This window comes from Equus przewalskii, chromosome 8 (genome assembly GCF_037783145.1).
Source record: "Equus przewalskii isolate Varuska chromosome 8, EquPr2, whole genome shotgun sequence".
Classification (NCBI taxonomy): domain Eukaryota; kingdom Metazoa; phylum Chordata; class Mammalia; order Perissodactyla; family Equidae; genus Equus; species Equus przewalskii.
In genome coordinates, this window is record NC_091838.1 from 35,965,870 (window position 1) to 35,988,392 (window position 22,523).

General features: G+C 38.3%; 1 protein-coding gene across 40 annotated transcripts in view; it reads right to left on the bottom strand.

Annotated features, from left to right (window-relative positions):
* The window catches only part of SPIDR (scaffold protein involved in DNA repair), a 472,184-nt gene that overhangs the window by 314,809 nt on the left and 134,852 nt on the right, over positions 1 to 22,523 (bottom strand). For 38 of the 40 annotated variants that reach the window (XR_011543434.1, XR_011543433.1, XR_546115.2 and 35 more), the window contains one exon: positions 8,449 to 8,699. Coding sequence is in view for 35 of the 40 variants with exons in the window: in XM_070631683.1 (XP_070487784.1) it covers positions 8,449 to 8,699 (251 nt within the window). In the remaining 5 variants the exon portion in view is untranslated. Of the gene's footprint in view, positions 1 to 8,448; positions 8,700 to 18,212; positions 18,345 to 22,523 lie in introns of those variants that run through there. The other 2 variants (XM_070631688.1, XM_070631690.1) reach the window with 1 other exon arrangement.

A 22,523-nucleotide genomic window follows, 5' to 3' on the forward strand; every position in this document is an offset into this window, starting at 1 on the left:
TGGTTAGTGGCTCCCAGTAGATGAGGGTCTGCCAAGGCCTATCAGGGTCCCAAAGGGTAGGATCTCAGTCAGCACATAGATGCAGGCTGATTGGAAGGGGGGCCGTTGGTCAGCAGCCTTTAAAGTATGCAAGTAGACCACTTTCAGGAAAAGACTGGGAGCTAGGCGTTTTTGTCTATTCCCTCTTTGCCAAGCCCTCAAGGGATAGCCAGTTAAGAACTGCTTCTTGGACCGACCTGGTGGCATAGTGGCTGGGGTCATGTACTCTGCAAAAAACAAGAGCTGTTTCTTTGTTTGCTATAGTCCTATGGGACCCACAAAGGCAAGCCCCACGGGCCATCAGAGCCAGGTGATCAAGATATGTGTCCTCTAGGCCTCAGCTGTAAAAGCTGGGATGCCAGTTATGTGCACAAGCTCCTTCCTAGGAGACACCAGTGCCCTAGACTAAGACAGAGGGGGAGCACAAAGACGTCACCTGCTGGCCTCCCAGATCTCTGGGGAGGATGGAAGTCAACCCCTAGATATGTGCTAAATTAGAAGCCTGACCCTCAGGCAGCAGCTTTCAAAGTATGCAAATAGGCCTCTTTCAGAGAAAGACTGGGAGATGGGTGTTTTTGTCTGCTTCTCCTGTGCTGAGCCCTGGAGGGACAGCCACAGGCTATCCTAGCGAGCCCTTAAAATCTTTCTTTGTTTGCCACAGTCTTGTGGGTCTTACCGACATAAGCCCCATTGGTTTTCAGAGTTGGGTGCTTTGCGGGGCTCATCCCTCTGATGAAAGTCTTAAAAGTTGGGGTGCTAGATGTTGGGTCCAAACTCTTTGCTCCTCATGGAGAAGCTGGGAGTTGAGAGTTCCCTACTGATTGTATATCTCTGTGCCAAACGTTAGATTCATGGCAAGAGTATGTCTCACCCTTTCCTATCCATATCGATGTAGGTATTTTCTCATTCACCCAGTGTACAGGAGTCACTCAGTTTCCAGATTTCTTTCAGAGGGAATTGCTCCATGTATAGCTGTAGATTCAGTGAGTCCATGGGAGAAAGTGAATTCAGGAGCTTCCCATGTTGCTATCTTGGACCAGAACCTCTAAATGAACTCTTTTCAATATAGTTAGATAAGTTACTCACAGATAAAATCTAGAACACCAATGGAGTAAAAAAAATGGTGAACTCATGAAGTTAAGATATTCTAATTATTTTTTATATAAAATAAACAGATTGGTAACCTATCTGAAAAGATTACTGGCATCAATTCAACAGGGCTAAACATTCCTATAAAATCAATACAAAGTGAAAAAGAATAAAGATTCAAAAATATTCCAACTCATTTACAGATCAAATAACTCATTAAAATATTTTTAATAAGCTATGCAACTAGGTAAAGAAAAAATAATTTAAACGAATGTAGTATAATATTTTTAAGTTTTGCTTTCTGTCAGATATAATAAACACTGTGAAAAATAACTTGATCATAAGACTGGAGAGATATGGCTTTATTATTGACAACACACTAACATATCAAAACAATTTTGCATTGACTTTTTTTAGTTATGCCTTAAACAGTACCATGAATCAAAAAGCTAAAAGCAAAAAGGAAAGAAAGCCCAAAAAGTTGAGTGAGTAACATTTCCCTGTAGGGCAAACCAGAAGGAAAGGGCCAATATTCTCTACCCTTGAAATGCCAACTACTTAACTTGATCCTTACTAGCCAGCCCTTATCAGGTAACAACAACAACAAAATCTTTTAATCAGTACTGTGTTCATGCTCCATCATGGAAATCTGTGACTTACACCTGCTTTTTTCCTTTGCAGTAGTTTGTGTCTCAGGACCTCTGTGGTCCTTCTGTGAAAAAAGGTGGTGGTCTTTCACGACTGTATTCTCAGCATTTCCATAAGAGTTCACTTCAACAAACCAAATACTTAATGCGAAAGCGTTTCTTCGATCATTATTAGACAACCAGCTAAGAGATTTTCTTAACTCTTTTTTTTTCTGCTTTTCATGCACTGCTTTTGCATGATGCTCTAGTGATTTCATTACAAAACAGCCTATGAGTCAAAACATGTTATCTTTTCCCCTGCTTCAGAAGGAGGTGAGCAAATTGCCCTTGTGGACAATCATGGGCCTTTCTAGTCAGTCCAATAAAGCTGGCTCCTACAATCAACAGAAAGTCTTCCAGTTTGAATGCCTGAGACCGACCACCTTAATCACACCAACCTCATTTTTAATACTTTAACACAGAAACATTAAAGGAATGACCACAAAACAGATACTTACTTAGTTATCACTTAGAAATCACCAGAAGAAAACAATGATTTGCATATTGGTGGAGTTGCTTCCACCACCGGCAAAACGCCTGTGTTCTCAACTTCTTTGAATGTTTCCTCCACCTTCCTCCTCCTCCCCTGAGGACTCCATGGCAGTGCTCTTAAACAGCAGCTGTCTTCTCTCCCCTCCTGCCCACCCAACGGGCATGGAAGACCTGGAAGGGACAGTCTTGCTCTTCACTGAGGCTTCCAGACCATCTTACACTACCCCTTATACTCCAGCTGTGATGCATGGGAGGAGAGGACACTATCCATCCCCAAACTGAGGCAGGCACCCCACCCTCAGTCCCAGCAACCTTATGGAGGCCTTATATTCTGGCTTCTGGCCACCATTCTGTTGATTTCAGTGCCTGCTAGCCTTCCAATATCTCAACCTCTTTGTTCCCTGAAGTCCTCTCCTCCAAGATTGTGTCCTCCACCTCACCTCAGCCACTCATCTCCCATGGTCATTCTCTAAATCTGGAAGTAACAAAGTGTCTCCCTCCATTAATTCAATTTTGAGCACCTATCATTCTTACCTATCCAGCTCATTACCTCTAGCATGCCTCCACAAGTGTTTGATCAACCTCTCCCCAATCCACAATCGGTTCCTCCTACTCCATCTCTTTCTACTCCACATCCTGCATGTTCTCATTCCAATCTTACCCAGTCCAAATTTCATGGTCTGATAATCAACTCTCTTGGAACTTTTGTGGGCCGTTTTCATCATACTCACTGGACAATCCGACGTTCTGCCTGTGCCACATTTGCAATTCCACAGTTCAATCCATGCTGACTCATCAGTCTCAAACTCAATTCATGATGACAAGTCCCATCAGGAACTTATCCTGCCAGACAACCCCAGTGTATTTCCCTAGTCCATTCATTCTCCCACTAAATGACTACTCTCTCTTCTCATTCCTCCAGTGCCACCTCCTTGTCCTCACTCTCTGTTGATGAAGACACTTCCCACTTCACTGAGAAAATAGAAGTGATGAGAAAGAACTTGCATGGGTTCCCACTGCCACATATATCTACCCCCACCTGAGGAGACTCTGCCTTCCTATCTGTCCTTGGATGGACTGTCTGTGCTCCTGAACAGGTTCACCTCAGCACCTGCACAGACCCTCCCACCCATCTATAGAATGGACTGTCTATGCCCCCGACCGGGTTCCTCTCAGCATCTGTATAGACTCTGCCCTCTCACTTATCCATTCAGGGACTGTCTTTGCTCCTGACACAGCACATCCCTCCATTTGTACTCTCCTTTTGCCAAGTCAGACACAACTCCAACCGTTATCCTCTCTTTCCTCTGCTGAGTACCTTTCTCATCAACATACAAAATATGCTATAATTCCCAACTTTAAAAAAGAAATCTCAATCCCCACATTCCTTTCAATTAACAACCCTCTACACCCTTAAAGCAAAACTCCACTAAAGAATTTTCTATTCATGCTGTCTTCAGTTTCTCTCCTTCCATTCTTTCTTAAACCCACAGTAGTCCGGCTTTGCCCAAGCATTCCACTAAGAAGCCCCCATACTCCCCGCCCGCCACAGCACAAACCCAGCAGCATCCATCACAGTTGCTCGCCTTTTCTCCTCCTTATAGATGCTTCTTCACTTGCCTTCCAGGACACCATGTTCCCCTTGAATTGATTCCTCCCTCAACAGCCTCTTGCTCTGGGCCCCAAGCATGTAGAACGCCAAAGGCTCAGCCTTAGATAGATTCTCCTTTCAGTCTGCATTGATTTCCTACGAACTGACCCAGCTCATGCTTTAAAAACCATCTGGACACTGCAGGCTACAAAATCACATCTAGCACCAGCCCTATCAGGTGAAGTCCAGACTCATACTCCTACTCAGATACATAGTGTCTAACTGAACACTGTCAAAAACCTCATGATTTCTTTAATCATTGTCTTGTAGTTTTCACTGTAGAACTCTTTCACCTCCTTGGTTAAATTTATTCTGAAGTATTTTATTATTTTTGATGCTACTGTATATGGGATCATCATTTTTATTTCTTTTCCAGATAATTCATTGCTAGTGTACATATGGATCTGATAACTGATTTTAGTATGTTAACTTTGTATCCTGTACCTTACTTCATTTGTTGATTAGGTTTAACAGTTTTTTTTGGAGTCTTTAGGATTTTCTCTATACAAAATTGTGATGAAAGAGATTGAAGCAAGCACAAATAAATAGAAAGATAGTTTGTGTTCATGGACTGCAAGAAACATCAATATTAATGTTAAAATGTCCACACTACCCAAAGTAATCTACAAATTCAATGCAATTGGTATCAAGATTTCAATAGCATTCTTCACAGAAATAGAAAAAAAAATCCTAAAATTTGTATGGAATCACAAAAGACCCTGAATAGCCAAAGCAATCCTGAGAAAGAAAAACAAAGTGGGAGGCACCACACATCCTTATTTCAGGCTATACTGTAAAGCTATAGTAATCAAAACAGTATGGTTCTGGCATAAAAACAGACAAATAGACCAATATAGAGAGCTGAGAAATCAACCCCCACATATAAGCTCAATTAATATTTGACAAGGGAGTCAAGAATATCCAATGGAGAAACGACAGTGTCTCCAATAAATGGTGATGGAAAAATTGGAAAGTCATACATAAAAGAATGTAATTAAGACTTCTATCTTACGAAAGTCACAAAAATGGATTCAAACTGAAATCTAAGACCTGAAACCATAAAACTCCCTGAAGAAAACAGGAAAAAATTTCTTGACATGGGTCTTGGCAATGATTTTTTGGCTACGACACCTAAAGCACAAGTAACAAAATAAAAAATAAGTGGAGCTACATCAAACTCTTCTGCAAAGCAAAGAAAATCAACAATGAAATAAAAAGGGAAACTCTTGAATGGGAAAAAATATTTGCAAATCATATATCAGATAAGAGGTTACTATCCAAAATACATAAAGAACTCACACAACTCAGTAGCAAAAAAACAAATAATCCAATTAAAAAATGGGCAAAGGACCTGAATAGATATTTTTCTAAAGAAGATAATTCAAATGGCCAACAGGTACAAGAAAAGATGCTTAATATCACTAATCATCTGGGAAATGCAAATCAAAACCATAATGAGATATCACCTCAAGTCTGTTAGAATGATTATCATCGAAAAGGCAAGAGAGAACAAATACTTGGAAAGATGTGGAGAAAAGGAAACTCTTGTGCACTACTGGTGGAATTATAAATTGGTACAGCCACTATGGAAAACAGTACGGAGTTTCCTCAAAAAATATAAAAAATTAAAAATGGTCCAGCAATTCCACCGCTGGGTATTTATCCAAAGGAAACAAAATAACTATGTCAAAGAGATATCTGCAACCCCAAGTTCACAGCAGCATTATTCACAATAGCCAAGACATGGAAACTTCAGTGTCCATCAACAGATGAATGGATAAAGAAGATGTGGTATATATATATATAGAACGGAATACTGTTCAGCCATAAAAAAGAAGGTAATCTTGCCATATGTGACAACTGGATAGTCCTTGAGGGCATTACGCTAAGTGAAATAAGTGAGACAGAGAAAGACAAATATGTATAATATCATGTACATATGGAATCTAAAAAACAAACAAAAAACTCCCCAAAAAGCCAAACTCATAGATAAAGAGATCAGATTTGTAGTTAAAAGAGGTGGGTGTGGGGCAGTGTGGGAACTGGATGAAGATGGTCAAAAGGTACAAAATTCCAGTTATAAGATAAATAAATACTGAGGCCATAATGTACAACGTGATGACTATTGTTAACATTGCTGTACGGTATACATGAAACTTGGTAAGAGAGATCTTAAAAATTCTTATCACAAGAAAAAAAACTATTTTTCTTTTTTTTGTATCTATATGAGGTGACGATGTTAAGTAAACTTATGGTGGTAATTATTTTGCAATATATATGTCAAGTCATTATGCTGTATACCTTAAACTTAGACAATGCTGCATGTCAATTATATTTTTATAAAACTGAAAGACAAAGAGAACACAATACATATAAAAGGAGATTATTACTATTAAGGATGCAGAACAACTTTCTACTTTTAAAAAGCATGGGGGGGGGGGCTTGATACAGTATCACTGACTGACATAACTGAACACACAAAATATAAACTTTCACACATCCCCCCTAAATACATCATACACACATAAACAAATTCAGTGCCAAACAGCAAAGTTGCTGGAAAAAACTACAATTTCTGTTTGAAAGTATAGAACCAACACAATAATAAAAACTCAGACCCCAGTATATAAACTGTGCAAAGAACTTGTACAGTTAATTCACAATAGAGAAAATAAAAGGCTAACAACTCCAGCTCCCCCCTCCAAAAAGCCTCATGATTTTTCCACCAAGGAAAACAAAACAAAACCATCAGATCCCTGCATCATTCTCCTGCTTCATCTCAGGAAATGCCAGTTCCATACTTCCAATGCTCAATAAGCCACCTTCTCAGAGGCTTTCCTGATCCCTGTTTAAAATTGAAATGCCCTCTCCCATCTCTGGGCCATCCTCTATCCCATTTTTTTCTGCTTTTCTTCCATAAAGTTTATCTCCTTTTGATATTGTTTCTATTTTACTTGGCTCCTTGTCAGCCTTCCCCCCAACACAGGCAGGGCTTTACTCAAGCCTTTATTCACTGCTGTGTCTTCAGGACATCAAACACTCCTCAGCACATAGCAGGCCCTCAGAGGGGACATGACCTTCTGTAATTGCATGGCATCAACTTCAACAACAAGGACAATTGAATCTCTTTAAATTGGCTTCCTTTCCTGTCCTCTCCAGAGACTATTACAGACTACCACCATTCTCTTTTGAGGCTACAACTTCTTCACTCTGGGCATAAGGCCTTCTGTCTTATTTTATATAAATATATGGGGAAAAGGCATGAATTGCCTCACCATGCCATGTCCATCCCACTAGACTCCGTTATATCCTTATACTCTTCCCTCCACTCCTGCGCTCAAGACAGGCCTCTCCTCCCAACCCTCCCTCCCCCACTTTCCTGGAGATGACAGAGCAATTATCCCTAACCACCCTGTCTCCACCAAGTCCTTCCATTATTCTCTAAATCTGTCTCATCTTTTCTCTGAAATATCTTTAGATACTAGATCCCTTTCAAGCCACTAGCAGCTAAGCTCTCCACCCCACTTCCTGCCTCAAATCCCAGCTCCCAGCACACGAGTCATAGCACTGTCCCCACTTCTCTTGTTGTGGGTACTCCTTGAGCTATGGTCCCCTAGCTTCCTCCTCTATTAGTCCACTAAGGCTCCCATTGAGTTTTCCTTCATGTGTATCTTACTTGTTCTCTCTTGACACAGACATACAATGAACAGATCCAAAACCTATGCTCTTCATTGCCACTTTTACTCTTTCTACTGGAATTCCTTTTTCCTTGAAACTCTCTACTAAATTTGCTTTTGTGGCAGTGCTTCCCACAAGTTCTCCTTCTCACTTTCACAGGTTTTTTTTTCATTGCTTTGTTCTCATTTAAAACACAAAGAAACCATGTATTACACAGAGTTGGGACAAATCCCCCTACATGGCACACCCCAGACCCCTTCACAAGTCTTGCTGGGCCCTCCACAGCCTGGACCTTGCAGTTGTTCACACACCCACCAGCCAGTTTCTTGTCCTTGAGTCTTTGCTCTCTCATACATCTTTGAATTTGCAAGTGTTTCCCTGGCCAATCTCTGTAATCATACTCGTAAAAGCAATCTAATGGTCTATATTTATCTCTATTTCCCTCTTTAGACTATAAGTTACTCGGAAACAGGAACAGTTACTTGTATTAATTGTCTAAGACAGCACCTGGAACATGATGCTCAATAAAATCTGATAAAACCAATCTCCATTAAGGAAAGCAGTAAGCTAGTTATGACTGAAACAGTGAAGGCTCAGCTTGGATGAACAATTCCATAAATCATCTCCAGAACTTAAGACTTTCATAATTGCTTACAGGAATTACAACTCTATTTTGTTAATTTCCTTCCCAAATAAACAAGTACATATTTTTAAATTAACATTTTAGGTATTTGGTGTTTTAAAGAAAGAGAAAAGTGAAAAACTGAAAAAAAAACCCAAAAAACAAAAGTATTTAAAAAGGCATAATTTAACCTTAAAAGCTTTTTCTTCTTTGCTGACTTTTCTGGAGTCCTAGGGAACTTTGTCTGTTTCTGGGGTGTATACAAAATGGTCTCTGTAGATTTCACCCTTGGGTTTTTCAGTCTCTCCATAACCTGTCTTCCATCTGATCCAAAATCCATGTGGTATTCACGAGAGGATTCTGAATCAATGACCAAGACATTCTCTAAGTCATCTTCTTTTTCACTATCTGACGAATACTCCAAAATATCTGTAGAACTTGCCTGAAAAATATTAAAAGAAATGGAATTAAATTTCAAATCCACATTTATTCCAGTCCATATTTAGATATGTCTATTATTCTATTCCCTTATATTCATTGAATTAACTTTGTAAATATAATATCTGTAGCTTAAACTTTATTTTGACACAAAATCCAAAGTAATCAAGCCATATACCCAAAGACATGAAGAGATTAAACCAATTGTAAGCCAGACATTATTTCACAGAATTCACCAAATGCAGTACAAATATTTCAATCTTCCTTCAGGAAACTAAAAGAAATGTGCCACGCTTATAGGCAGTCTTGAAAACTGAGTAACACCAGCCTGAATGGCTGATGATAGTCATTACAAATCTAACACCTACTGGGAAAAAAAAAGTATTTTTTAATTTTGAAATTTAATCTGAGGTAAAAAATATTCACTATTTGTTATAAACCAAATATAAAGAAACTTGCCTCTTCAAATGTAAACCACTTAATTTACCAAAGGAGTCTTTAAGGGTAAAGATGAAAATTTGACTTTTCCAACACAATTTTAACATAATATTTTCCAGAGACTAGTTTGAAATTGCTAATATCAACAGGAACTATTTTTTCCTAAAATGTTCTTTCTCCTACTCAAATTTTTGAACTACCAAAATAAGATTTTTTTGAAAATTGGATTAGAAAAGGACCAGGAATTCATACCACATAGCCAATCCTGGAGAGAAGAATGAAAACTCTCCTCTGATGTTTTCTCTCCTCCTGGAGGTGCACTCAAACTATAAGTATGGAAGGTGTTGCATTTCCCCATTACTTGGTTTTGCAGGTCAGTCCCATGTTGTTCTAATATTATAATATTCTTCAAAATTCTAATTTTCCAGTATATTAGTAGCCTCTTCTAATTTAATACTTATATTAAATTTTACATTTACTAAATGTAAATTGTATATTTAGTTGAATGGATCTTCTGTACCCAATTTATAAATTTTATATACTACATAAAATATAATATAACTATAGTATAGTTATTGGGTCCTTCATGAGAAACGCCATCTGTTTTGATGGATCAACACGGACTATGTCCCTGGCACTGAGCTGGCAATCGGCTAAAGAGAGTGAAGAGAATACAAGTGTACAAAGGTTATCGTTTGTGGGTACAGGTGGTACATGTGCCCTGGTGTGTGTGTGTGTGTGTGGAGGGTAGCACTAGAGTTTTCATCACTTGTTAATTTACACATTTATTTTTTATATTAATTATATTTATATTAATTATTTTTTATAATATATATTATATAATTTACACAGAAAGATTTATCACATTTGGCCTTTTCTGAGGACTTTATAGTAAATGCTTTTTAAGAGCTTAAAAAGGGCATCACCCATCCCCACATTTCCTCTAAAAAACTGCTTGGGTAGTCACCTGTTACTAGGCCTATTTGAAATAAGAAAAAGTAAATGAAAAAAATTCTCAAACGAAGAGCTTAGTTCCACTATCCTTTTCACAATCTCAGTTGCATGCCTAAATTACTGCAGGCAGCTGCTAACCCATTAATAAGCACTGGGTTCACATGTTTTCCCCACAAAACAGATTTTGAATAAATATTAGCAATAGGCCACAAAAAGAACCACAGCAGTTTAGACTGAAAATTAAGGTCCTTGGCACTGAAAACTTTTACACATTATTTGATAACTCCAAATTTAATTTCATCTTTTTGTTAGGAAGTGTCTTTTCTTTTACCACCCTAAAGTTTTGGACTTCACCCTAGAGCAGGGTTTCTCAACTTCAGCACTGTTGCCATTTTGGGTAGGTAATGTGGTGGGGCCTGTCCTGTGCACTCTAGGGCTGTTGAGCAGTATCCCTGGTCTCTACCCACTAGATGACAATAGCATCACCCCACCAGTCATGACTATCAAAAATGTCTCCAGATATTGCCAAATGTTCCCTGGGGGACAAAGTTACCTCCAGTTGAGAACCACTGTCCTAGAAAAATGTCAACAAATAACCAACCACATGGGGCCTATGCTGGGGACTCACATGTAGAAGTGAAGGGGACACAGCTCTTTGTGGGGATGGGGACATCAGAACAAAATAGTTATAAAACGTGTAGAAGTATTGTAACTGAAGTATTGTTCAGGCTCCACAGTCAACATGTAAGAGGAACAAAGTCAAGTGAGGTACAGGGAGAAGGGAAGACAGAAAGAGCTGCCAGCTGAATCAAGATCTGCCAGCTAAAGCTGAATGCTAAGTGAAAGTTAATTAGGCAGAGAGAGGAGAAAGTACATTTCTAGGAAAAGGAACAGGAGGACCATGATTAAGAGGCCAGAGAGAATAGAGCACATGTACGAAAATTTACAAACAGCAAAAGAGAAGGCTGTAGAAGGGTATCTGGCTTTATTCTGAGGCAGTGGGAGAGCCATTGGCAGTTTCAAAGGAGCTAACAAAACCAGATATTAATATGGAATGATCATCCTAACAACATTCTGAAAAACAGACTCTTACGTGGGAGAAGAAGGTACTCAAGCCTGCAGGTAGGGAAAGAAGCCAGATAGAAGGCTTTTCCATATCAAAGAAACACATAAAGAGGATGTGAGTGGTAGTGGGAAGAGAGAAAGGTGGACTTCAAAGAAAATGAGGAAAGACATATAACGGAGGATCTTGAGGAAATAAATATAACAGAGAATCTAGAGAAGGAAAATTCCAAAGAAAGGAGAAAGTCACTTACCAGCCATGGTGTTGGTGACCAAGTTTCAGTTTTCAGAAATAAAACCAAGTTTCAGGACTCTCAGATGTTAGAAATGAAAGTGAATGCAGAGTCAAAGAAGACCCGAGGCATCCAGTTTGGGTAACAAGTAAAGAGAAGTGCATTTATTTCTGGAAAATGGTAGTTGCTAATACTAAATTTGGTTTTGATATGTTAATGTTGTGATGCTTATGGAATAGCTGAGGTAAAACTGACCAATAGGCAGCGGCTCTATAGGTCTGGACTTTCATGAAAGTGATGTGGGATGGAGATACAACTTCAGAAATCCTAAGAACAGAAACAGTGCATGAAGGTAAGAGAGTCGGATAAGCCTGTCCGCAGAAATTATGTAAAAGTAAGAGGAGAAGGTCCAGCTTAGAACCTTGGGAATACCATCAACATTTCAAGCTTATTTTCAGGAGAGAAGAGACAGAAAAGCATTTTGGATTTGAGAAAAAAGAGACTGCACTGATAGAAGAAATCCATGGGACCTTGGAAATTGTGTGCTTTGAAGAATAAACGGTGCAAAACGGTACAGCAATTTTGGAAGACAGTTTGGCAGTTTCTTACAAAACTAAACATACTCCTACCATACAATCCAACAATCACACTCCCTGGTATTTACCTAAAGGAGGTGAAAACTTATGTCTACATAAACACCTGCACATGAATGTTTATAGCAGCTTTATTCATAATTGCCAAAACTTTGAAGCAACCATGTTGGCTTTCAGCAGCTGAATGGATAAATAAACTGTGGTTCATCCAGACAATGTAATACTACTCAGCACTAAAAAGAAGTGAGCTATCAAGCCATGAAAAGACACAGAGGGCCTTAAATGCATATTACTAAGTGAAAGAAGCCAATTCAAAAGGCTATATACTGAATGATTCCAACTATAGGACATTCTGGAAAAGTCAAAACAATGGAGACAATAAAAGGATCAGTGGTGACAGGGGTTGCAGGAAGGAAAGGATAAACAAGGGGAGCACAGAGGACTTTTAGGGCAGTGGAAATACTATGTATGATATTATAATGTTGGGTACATGTCATTATACATTTGTCCAAACCTATAAAATGTACAACACCAAGAGTGAACCCGAAGGTATACTATGGACTTTGGGTAATTATGATATGTAAAATGTAAGCTTAGCCTCAGTAAAAAATGTACCATTCTGGTGAGTGATGTTGATGACAGGGGAGGCTATGCACGTGTGGGGGCAGGGGTATATGGCAAATCTCTATAGCTTCCTCTCAGTTTTGTTCTTAACCTAAAACTGCTCTAAAAAAAGTCAAAATAAAAAAGGAATAAATGGAAGGTGAAGTGAAAAGAGGATACCTGACAATTCTTTCAGGAAGCTTGGATATGCATATTTTATTTTCTTTCAAAGATAGACGGCATAAAAAGACATATTTGCTCAACTATGCACAACTGGTATGACAAAGTTGAAGTTAAAATCATGAAAACATAAGTATATTCCAAACTCTAGCATGTCCTCCAACCATAACCATGAAATTCAAGAGAATTTCCTCAGTGAAGAATTTAATAGCAGTAAGATTGGTAAAATTTAATGGAAACTTAGGTAGTACTTTGAAATTTCTTGGCATCAATCCATAACAATCAATTTTAGGCAGTTTTGGTTTAGGCAGTCACTTCTTTAATGAGAACTGGCTAATACAGAAGAATATATTGAATGCCTATTACCCGCATGCTATCTAAGCTTCTATACTTAACACAAAGAAATTCTTAAGTCTATCCTTGCTCTTGCATACTTTCAATTTCAAAACTGAAAAAGGTAAAAACTAAACTAAAAATAAAAGCAATTTATGGATAATTCCAGATGCATTGTGCATAGAGCAGATATAGGAATGCAAAAGAAAGATCACTTAGGGCAGCCATAGCCTAAAAGTCTTTAACCAGTAAAGGCAGTGTTTGACCCTGACCCCTCACTAGCAGGTCACCTTAGGCAATTTACTTAATTTCCCTATGCCTTCGTTTCCTCATCTTCAAACTAGAGATATAATAAGACCTAACACATTAAGCATTTAGTAAATGTTATCTATTATTCTTAGCCCCTATAGCAGTTAATGCGTGCATTTTGGTTTTAAATTTTATATTTTTAAATTTTGTATTTATTTCCTAGAAAGTTTTCTTCCCCTTATTTCTAAAAGGATCTCTACATAAAGTACAATGAGTAACATAACAAATAATGTCTTCAGCAGCCAATTAAAAAGACAAGCAATGCCTTTACCAGAACAACAAATCATGTAATCTGCACGAAGGCATTTCTAACAGAAAACAAAAGACATAAGAAACACTTTTAGGAAAAGATAACTAGAAGCATACTGTGTTTTAGAACTCTCCTCAAGCCCATAATCTCTGATGAATATGGAGGAAGTTTCCTCCTCATATGGACACAGAGAGGAACTACTGCTTGAGACATCAGCAGTTTTAGCCCAAGCCTGAGAGTAAGGAACTCATATTCTTTCAGAAAGGATGGTGTATGCATGTACACATATGTGCGTGAACATGACCGTGTGTGTGTGCACGCACAGAGGTGCCTAGGACAGGGAGGAGGAGAAAGGGAAGAATCAAAGATAGCTCAGAGAAGCCTGCAGGTTCATAAGCTCAAATTTACATTTTATCCTAATATTGTAGAATCAGATTAATGAGAAAGAAGAGCTATGAGTTTTGGAAAGAGAAAGACTTGGTTTTGAATCACAGCTCAGGTATTTAATTATTTTGTGACTATGGACAAGCTACTTCACTGACTCTCCCATTCCTCAGTTTAATCATCCAAAAATGGAAAAATTTTTCTAGAAATATTCCAAGAATTAGAGCTATTTATTATGAAATATTTCAAGCACATAGAAAAATACAAAAAAAAATGTACCCATCACCCTTTGTCAAATATTAACAATGCAAATTTTCCTTCACAGCTTTTTAAAAATGATGCAGTTGAAATCTCCTGTATCTCTCTTCCTGTTCCCATTTTCCTCCTTCCTACAGGTATCTCTCTCCTGAATTTGACACTTCATTAACAACCTGTTTTTATTCCTTCTTATCATACACCCACACACATACATACACACATATATACTGTATAGTATTATTTTGCAAGCTTTTAAACTTTATATAAAACTATACAATGGTGTCCTCTGAACACAGCTCTGAATGACCTTTTTTCATCAATATTATGTTTTTTATATTTACCCATGTTCATACATGCAGCTCTATTTCAGTGCTCCCCAATACAAGAAAAATACGTAATTTTAAATTTTTTAGTAGCCACATTAAGAAAATAAAAAGAAACAGGCAAAATTAATTGTAATCATATATTTTATTTAAGCAAATATTTCCAAATATTTCTTTCTGAACTCTCACCAAAATCACCTTTAGCGGTCCCTTCATGGCAATCTCAGCATTTGCTACCATGTACCTCAAAACTCTTCCAGCCTCTATCCATTACTGAGTTCCAAAGCTGTTTCCACACTGCAAGGTATTTGTTACAGCAGTAACCTACTTCTTGGCACCAATTTGTATATCAGTCTGCTTGGGCTGCCACAACAAAAATAGCATAGACTGAGTGGCTTAAACAATAGATATTTATTTCTGTTGAGCCTGGGAAGTCCAAAATCAAGGTGCCAGTGAATTCAGTTCCTGGTGAGGGCTCTCTCTCTTCCTGGCTTGCAGATGGCCACTTTCTTTGCTGTATCCTCACAAAGAAGAAAGAGAGAGATCTCCTCCATGTCTCTTCTTATAAGGGCACTAACCCACCATGAGGGCCCCACCCTCATGACCTAATCACCTCCCAATGGCCCCAGCTCCAGATATTATGACATTAAGAATTAGAACTTTGACATATGAATATGAGTGGGGGGGGCACTACTGAGTCCAAAGGAGCATACTTACACTTTTTAATTTTTATCTGACAGGTATGAAATGGTATTTCACTCTTGTTTAAATTTACATTTCCATGATTATTCATAAGGTTGAACATCCTTGCACTTGTTTATTGGTTCTTCATATTTTTTTCCCAGTGAACTACAAGTTCATATACTTTACTCATGTTTCTAGTAGGAGAGACAACTACTTTTTAATCCCTTGCATCTATATATTGCACAGACAGAGAGGTGATTAGAAAACTGTTATTACAATTTAAAAGTGAAAAAGGAAGAACCAGTACATAAAATTGAAAGCTGGTCCAGTACCTTAACAAAATTTTCTCAACCAAAGATTTTTTTAACCATTATTATTCTTGGTAGGTTGGCCAGTGCTATACAGTGACTCAATGTACTTGGGCAAAATTTTTGTTCCTTGAAAATTTTTATTCTTTACCAAATCATCTAAGAAATGGATAACTTTGGGGCCGGCCCTGTGGCCAAGTGGTTAAGTTTGTGTGCTCTGCTGCGGCAGCCCAGGTTTTCGCCAGTTCGGATCCTGGGTGCGGACATGGCACCGCTCATCAGGCCACATTGAGGCGGCGTCCCACATGCCACAACTAGAAGGACCTGCAACTAGGATATACAACTATGTACCGGGGGGATTTGGGGAGATGAAGCAGGGAAAAAAAAAGAAAAAAAAGATTGGCAACAATTGTTAGCTCACGTGTCAATCTTCAAAAAAAAAAAAAGAAATGGATAAGTTTATTTAAATGCTGGATTTCAAGTACCAAAATAAAGACTTTTTTTTCTTTAAAACGCTTATATCTTTCAATATTTCCTCCTGCTTCTTTTGGAAAGCCAACCAACTGGTGCCCTCTTAAAACTTTCATATAAGATTACAGTCATGTGTCAATGACGGGGATACATTCTGAGAAATGCATTGTTAGGTGATTTCATTGTTGTGCAAACATCGTAGAGCACACTTACACAAACCTAGACGGTATAGCCTACTACACACCTAGGCTATATGGTAATAATCTTATGGGACCACTGTCATATATGCAGTCCATTGTTGACCAAAACATTGTTAAGCAGTTCATAACTGTACTTCCTTCATGTATACAGCCTAGTTACAGAAATAAGACAGAAAGCTAAATTAGGATCTTTTACAGCAGAAAAATTACTGCAGTGGTCAAATTTACAGAGCCAAAGAGTGACATGTAGCGATGATCATAATTTGCTAATGCCTAAAATACAATTGTTAATATTATGATTCTTTTTTCCTCTGATGTAATGAACTTCAGAACTAGGAGTCTCCTGAATTAGTGATTAAAGAGCACAAATGACAAGATTAAGATATGAGTAAGGAGTGGTTCCTGTGAAATCAGTCAGCAAAGGCAATGACAACATTCTAATCTGTCTGTGGCTGAAGTTACCTGCAATTTATCAGAACCATACAGCGTTCAACATTGAATCAGTTTCCAAAAGTTAGCGATACTGCTGTAATAGACATCTATCATAATTTATTTCTGACTCCTCTTTTTACAGAACCAACTGCCTATCCATGGAGGGGATAGCCTTCAACCTCCAAGGAGCCACAGGGCTGACCTCCCATGTCTAACCAGCCATGTGGCTACTATGATTTGCCTCAGGTAGACAAGTGACCAAAGCTGAGTCAATCAGATTCTTTTTTTCTCCAGATTTTGAATTGAGAGATAGGGAGTTTGGGAAGTAGAAGCTAAGACACACTTATGATGAATCTCTAAATGAAAGATCCATGAGTTTCTGCTGGTGAGGTTCCCAGAACTGCCCTGAGGCCCAGTTTACCCTTTAGCTTTATTTTAGATTCCTCAGGATACACTAGCATGATTCCAATAAATTTCTTCTTCTTAAACTAGCTAGATTTGCTTTCTGTTACTTATAAACAAGCTTAACTATCTGCTAAATATCTCCAAATGGAGAAAATATGTCATTAAACATATATTTATTTAGTACGCACTAAGTGTAAGGTGTTATGCAAGATTCAAAATTTAACGAGAGACAGTTTCACAGAAAGCTTGAAATAAAAAAAGGGGATATTATAAGCATGGCTCACACTAAATGTTCCAAATGGGTAACATTTGGCTGATCTGAAACCAGCAGACATACTGGAAGAGATTATACCTATATTAGGTCTCAAAGGATTGGAAAATTCTTAACAGATGAAGATGAGAAAAGTGAGAAGAAACCAAATAAGGAAGAAAAGGACAATGGATATTCAAGATACATAGACAAGTCCAGACAAACGAAATTTTAGAATTCACATTGGGAAGTAGGAGACAATAATAAGAACAATATAATCCTACAAATTGTTTGCACAGAGAAAGCACACATGTTCTCTTACATAAAGATAAATCAACACACCCATCATCAGTGGGGAATATGCTCTAAATTTATTTCTTGGAATAACAATGAATTTGGGGAAATTCACTCATATCCTTTCAAAGTGGCTATTCGGTCCCAGTAAAGACTGTTCTGGGTCAGTGGTAAAGTCCATGCATTCAGACTTGTTTCTAATCCCAACCCTACTGATGAAATGCTCTAGCAAATTAAGTTTTCATAGCATTTTAATATACTAAAAGCAATTTAGTATACTGGCAAGTGTTAATTCATTTTCAGCCTACCACTTTAATAATTATTATTCTAAAACTATTTGGTAACCAAATTATACTAATGAAAATATCTCAGAGAAAGAGTTAGTTGGTTCAAGTGATGTACTAAGAGAGGCCAAATTTCATGATAGTCAGGGTAGTGGTGCTAATAATTGAAATAGAGAACACATTCAGAAACAAAGAAAAGGGAAAGTAGATACTACTTGAAACACAAAGTTTTAAATGGTCACAGGGCTAACATAAAGACATAGAGTCACCTGGCAGGAGGCTGGAAATGCAGCTGCTTCGAAAAGAGGCCACTGGAGCAGAAACCACCCAAGACAGTAATCTGTAAGATGCCTTCACAGTGGACAGAGTAAGGACACAGCAGCCTCAGAACTCTAACTCCTGGGCTCCTTGAACATTGAGGTATATTTATATGACTTCAGCCTCATTGTAGACAACCTCCTGCAGGTCCCGCAGGTCATATGACAGGAATCACAATGACTTCATGACTTCCAATTTCTTTCAGGGAATCTTTATTTTGATATTCTACAGTACTGTACACCAAAGATGATAAGTAAAAGATCCCATTGCTTCTCCACTTAAAATGTGCCAGTTATTTGGTAATGCATGTAACATCTGGGCAATGGGGAGGGCAAGGATAAAACGAGAAGCACACACATATACTTACGTGAGCTGATTACCAAAACGAGTAACAAAAAATACTAAAATTTCTTAAATAGGTGAATATTCAACAATATCACCATCTGTTTCTTTAAGAAACAAAATTTTAAATAACTATCATAAATTTTAAATTTAAAAATTAATTGGTATAATGCTCTATGCAATTCATCTGATACTCTTTAAGCTAATGTGACTTCCTGTGATTCTATTTACAAATTTCTTTATGAAATGTTCAGGAAAGGTTCTTGTAAGTGATCTCCCTGAATAATTAAAGAACTACTACTGAACTGATGTGTCGCAATTTCTACAAACCAAATCTTAATCTAAATCCATGTATGAAAGGTCCTTTTAGATAAAAACTATGTCTACTAAAAAAGTCAAAAAGAAGTGAGCGTCTAATTGCAAGATTAAAGCAGTGCCTCTATTGTAAAGCTACCTCAAGGACAAATGAAACAAATGAGCCAGACGAAACACTGCTCTCTAACCTTCAGAAATTAAGGCTTTCAATTGTAAAATTTTTGGAAAGGTCACACCAAGAGCAGCAGTGGAATATCAGTAATAGATGATCAACTCTTTATTTTCAAACGACACCTTTGTAGGTAATACTTACCTAACAGGTAAAACAAAGAAAAAGAAGATAGTAACTAAGCTAAAATCATTCCTTAAGATAACCAGTTATGAGACAGAAAACAGCTCACTTGACAAATACTTCAAGCAAAAACAAAAGTCGCAAGCCCTTGGTCTCAGCCCAGGCAAAAAAGCATCCATGGTGGCAAGGGGGTCGTTGTTCAATGAAGACACTTTGTGTGCCTGATGCTGTAGGAGCAGGTGCTGGCTGCACCCTGACTCACAGTGCCAGGTGTGCTCCCCATGCCACATCCTGCAGTGTGCTCGTTTCTGCTCTCTGAAGCTTCCCACCCAATTACTGACCAGGCCCAGACCTGCCCTTGAAGGATCTTATGAGATCACCGAGAGCCAGGCTATGCTAAGTTCACCAGGTTTATCCTGGGTTCAGTCTCCCTTTCTTAAAGTCACATTACAAATGAGAACAGTCAGTGGCATTTTAAGGAAAGAACAAGAGAACTATAAAGCCCTGCCTGCTTAGAAGCTTTTAAATTCAATAATAACCGCTAGATGTTTTTAAGGAGATTGGAAGGTGGGGGCAACAGCAAAAATGCTACACAATATATGCCACAGCAGCTGTGGCAAGTAAAAACACCAAAGCCAAGACAGCTCTTAAAAACTGAGGGGAATGAAAGAGTATCAGTGGTTGATGAACAAACTTAGTTAAATGCCTTCATTTCCACTCCCAATTCTAAAATGGAATTCATTCATTTAACAAATTAATTGAGTGCCTCCTGTGTATCAAGAGTCATCCAAGTACAACGGATATAGTGGGGAGGGGACAACACCAAAATCTTTATCCATGTGGTCTTTAAATTCTAGTGCAATCTTAACACATACCACACCTTAATTAAAGTGGGCTGTTCTCTGGCTACTTATCAAGAACTTCACTGGTTAGGTGAAAAATAACAGAAAAACCATCAAAAAGTTGCTAACAGAATTTTATTTTCTATTGGGATTAAAAATCAATAAGAACAACAAAATTCTAAACAATAGAGAGTCTTAAACTACTGATAGGAGATATACTTTCACTGTTTACTTGGTCTGCTTTTTGTGACTGAAACTTTATCCATGAAAATCAGACCCTAGTGAGAGGGAAAACAAAAGCTATAGATTTTCTCACACAATGGAGAAAAAAAACCCCATCTTTTCTGAGGTAAACAGGTTTAACAAGCTACGCCCATGGTTACACCTCTGTAAACCACTTGGCTTGCCTTCCCCAAACCAAAAATGTTTCCAACCTCAAATTCCAGCCTGATGAGAAAGACAGAACTCAATTTCTGTTGACGTGGGTTCACAAAAGCACCATTCTACCTCATCTGAAGATCCAAAGTGCCTGCTCTGAGGAGCCTAATGAGAAAATGAGAAATAGCAGGGCAAAGCACATCTCAAGAGAAAGGGAGGGAAAGAGAACTTACAATGCTCAAGAAGGAACCTGAAGGGTCAGTCAAAGTTCACTAAGCAGTAGGTGAGTGTAGAAAATGGCAGAGCATGCCCAAGGCCAGGAGGACTCCACAGCAAACATAGTGGCAACCTGCCCAGAACCAGGTCTGTGCAGCCTGGGTACAGTAATTACAGAGGACAAGAAAGAAAAGCACCCCTTTCTCCAAGGAAGACAGTGTATAACTGTGGAATATGGTTACAGTCTGTGATACAACCTGTCTGGCCATCCTCTCTGTTTCAAAACATGCTCAGACAAGGGCCAGCCCAGTGGTACAGTGGTTAAGTTCACATGCTCTACTTCAGCGGTCCAGGGTTTGCCGGTTCGGATCCTAGGTGCAGACCTACACATCGGCTATCAAGCTGAGCTGTGGCAGGCATCCTACATATAAGAAGAGGAAGATGGGCATGGATGTTAGCTCAGGGCCAACCTTCCTCAAAACAAACAAACAAACAAACAAAAAACATGTTCAGAGAAGACACAGCCCTGAGCCTTCCTGTAATACTGCCTTCTGGCAAAAGCAGCACACCTTGTTCCTGGTCTGCTAGAGGTTGAAGGGTCATCCAACTCAAACCTACACTTAAAATTTTAGCCTCAAAATTAACAGAGAAGCAAAAATGAAAGCATTCTAAAAGTTAATTCTAATTAAATTCGTTCTAAAAATTAATCTTTTCATTTATGCAAATAAAACCAGAGGCAAGACACGGGTTGTTCTTGGTTATGAGCCAGGCTTTGTTTTTATTCAAGGCAAAGAATTAAAATCCTACACAATAGGGTACTGCGGAAAGGAAAAAGAAAGAAATTGAGAGAGGAGCCTGGAGAAGATAGTAAGGCTTCAAAGAAAACAAGCCAGGCAAATACCCTAAGAGAATAAAGGTAGTAAACAAAAGCAAAAATGGTGAAAAGCAAATATACAGCCCTGCACAGCAGACCTAGGAGGTGCCCCTCCAAACATGAGTTCCATCAGATATTAATAGGTAATCAGAGAAAGAGCTCCATAGTCAAATCAGCTTGAATAAACTAGGTTGAATAAAACTAAATAGTAAGACTTCTCAGGAGCCTTAATATGCCCATGTACACTGTGACTTCTAAGAGGAGGTTGTAACACATAGTGTTTCCTAAACTTATTTGACCACAACTTGACCAGTTTTTCACTGAGCATCTCACAGAACTGAAACTTCTAAGAACTGTACATATTTTAATGGAAATAACTCAGAAGTGAAGTTTTCCATAATTTCTTCTACTTCTATCTTCTTAAAGTTCATATGCTGAATACAGTTTAATATTGTCTTTACAACTCACAATTATTCTAGTGGATAACTATTATTTTGGACTTTGAGGTAATGCAGTTCTGCAAATGCCAAATGGGTTTTCTTTCCCTCCATCTACAAGGTTGTTGGCCGGCCCCAATCCTACAGTGCTCAAGTCTGCTCCTAACAACCTTTCTGACTGACGTTCAAAGTCACAGACTCCTTATTTGCCTTGAGTTTAGAAACCAGGAAACAGCAAGGCTCAATGTTGGATATCAGGAGGACTACAAAGATTGATAAAATATAGACTCTGCTCTTTAGAAATTTATATCTGGCTACTTGTTCACCCCTGAATAAGTCACCAACAGCCCAAAACACTCACTTGTAAGGCAAATCTAAAAGCAATTATTTCAGAGGCCCAAGGCCTCCTTCCAGATCTAAGGTTAAGTGAAAAGACCCTAATCAAATTTCTGGTAGGCAGCATCTTTGTATACACACAAAGATGCTTCTTCAAAATAATCAATCACAAGATTCTTCTGAGGTGAAAGAAGGCAAATTAGGTTAAACTAAAACAGAGGAAGATTCAA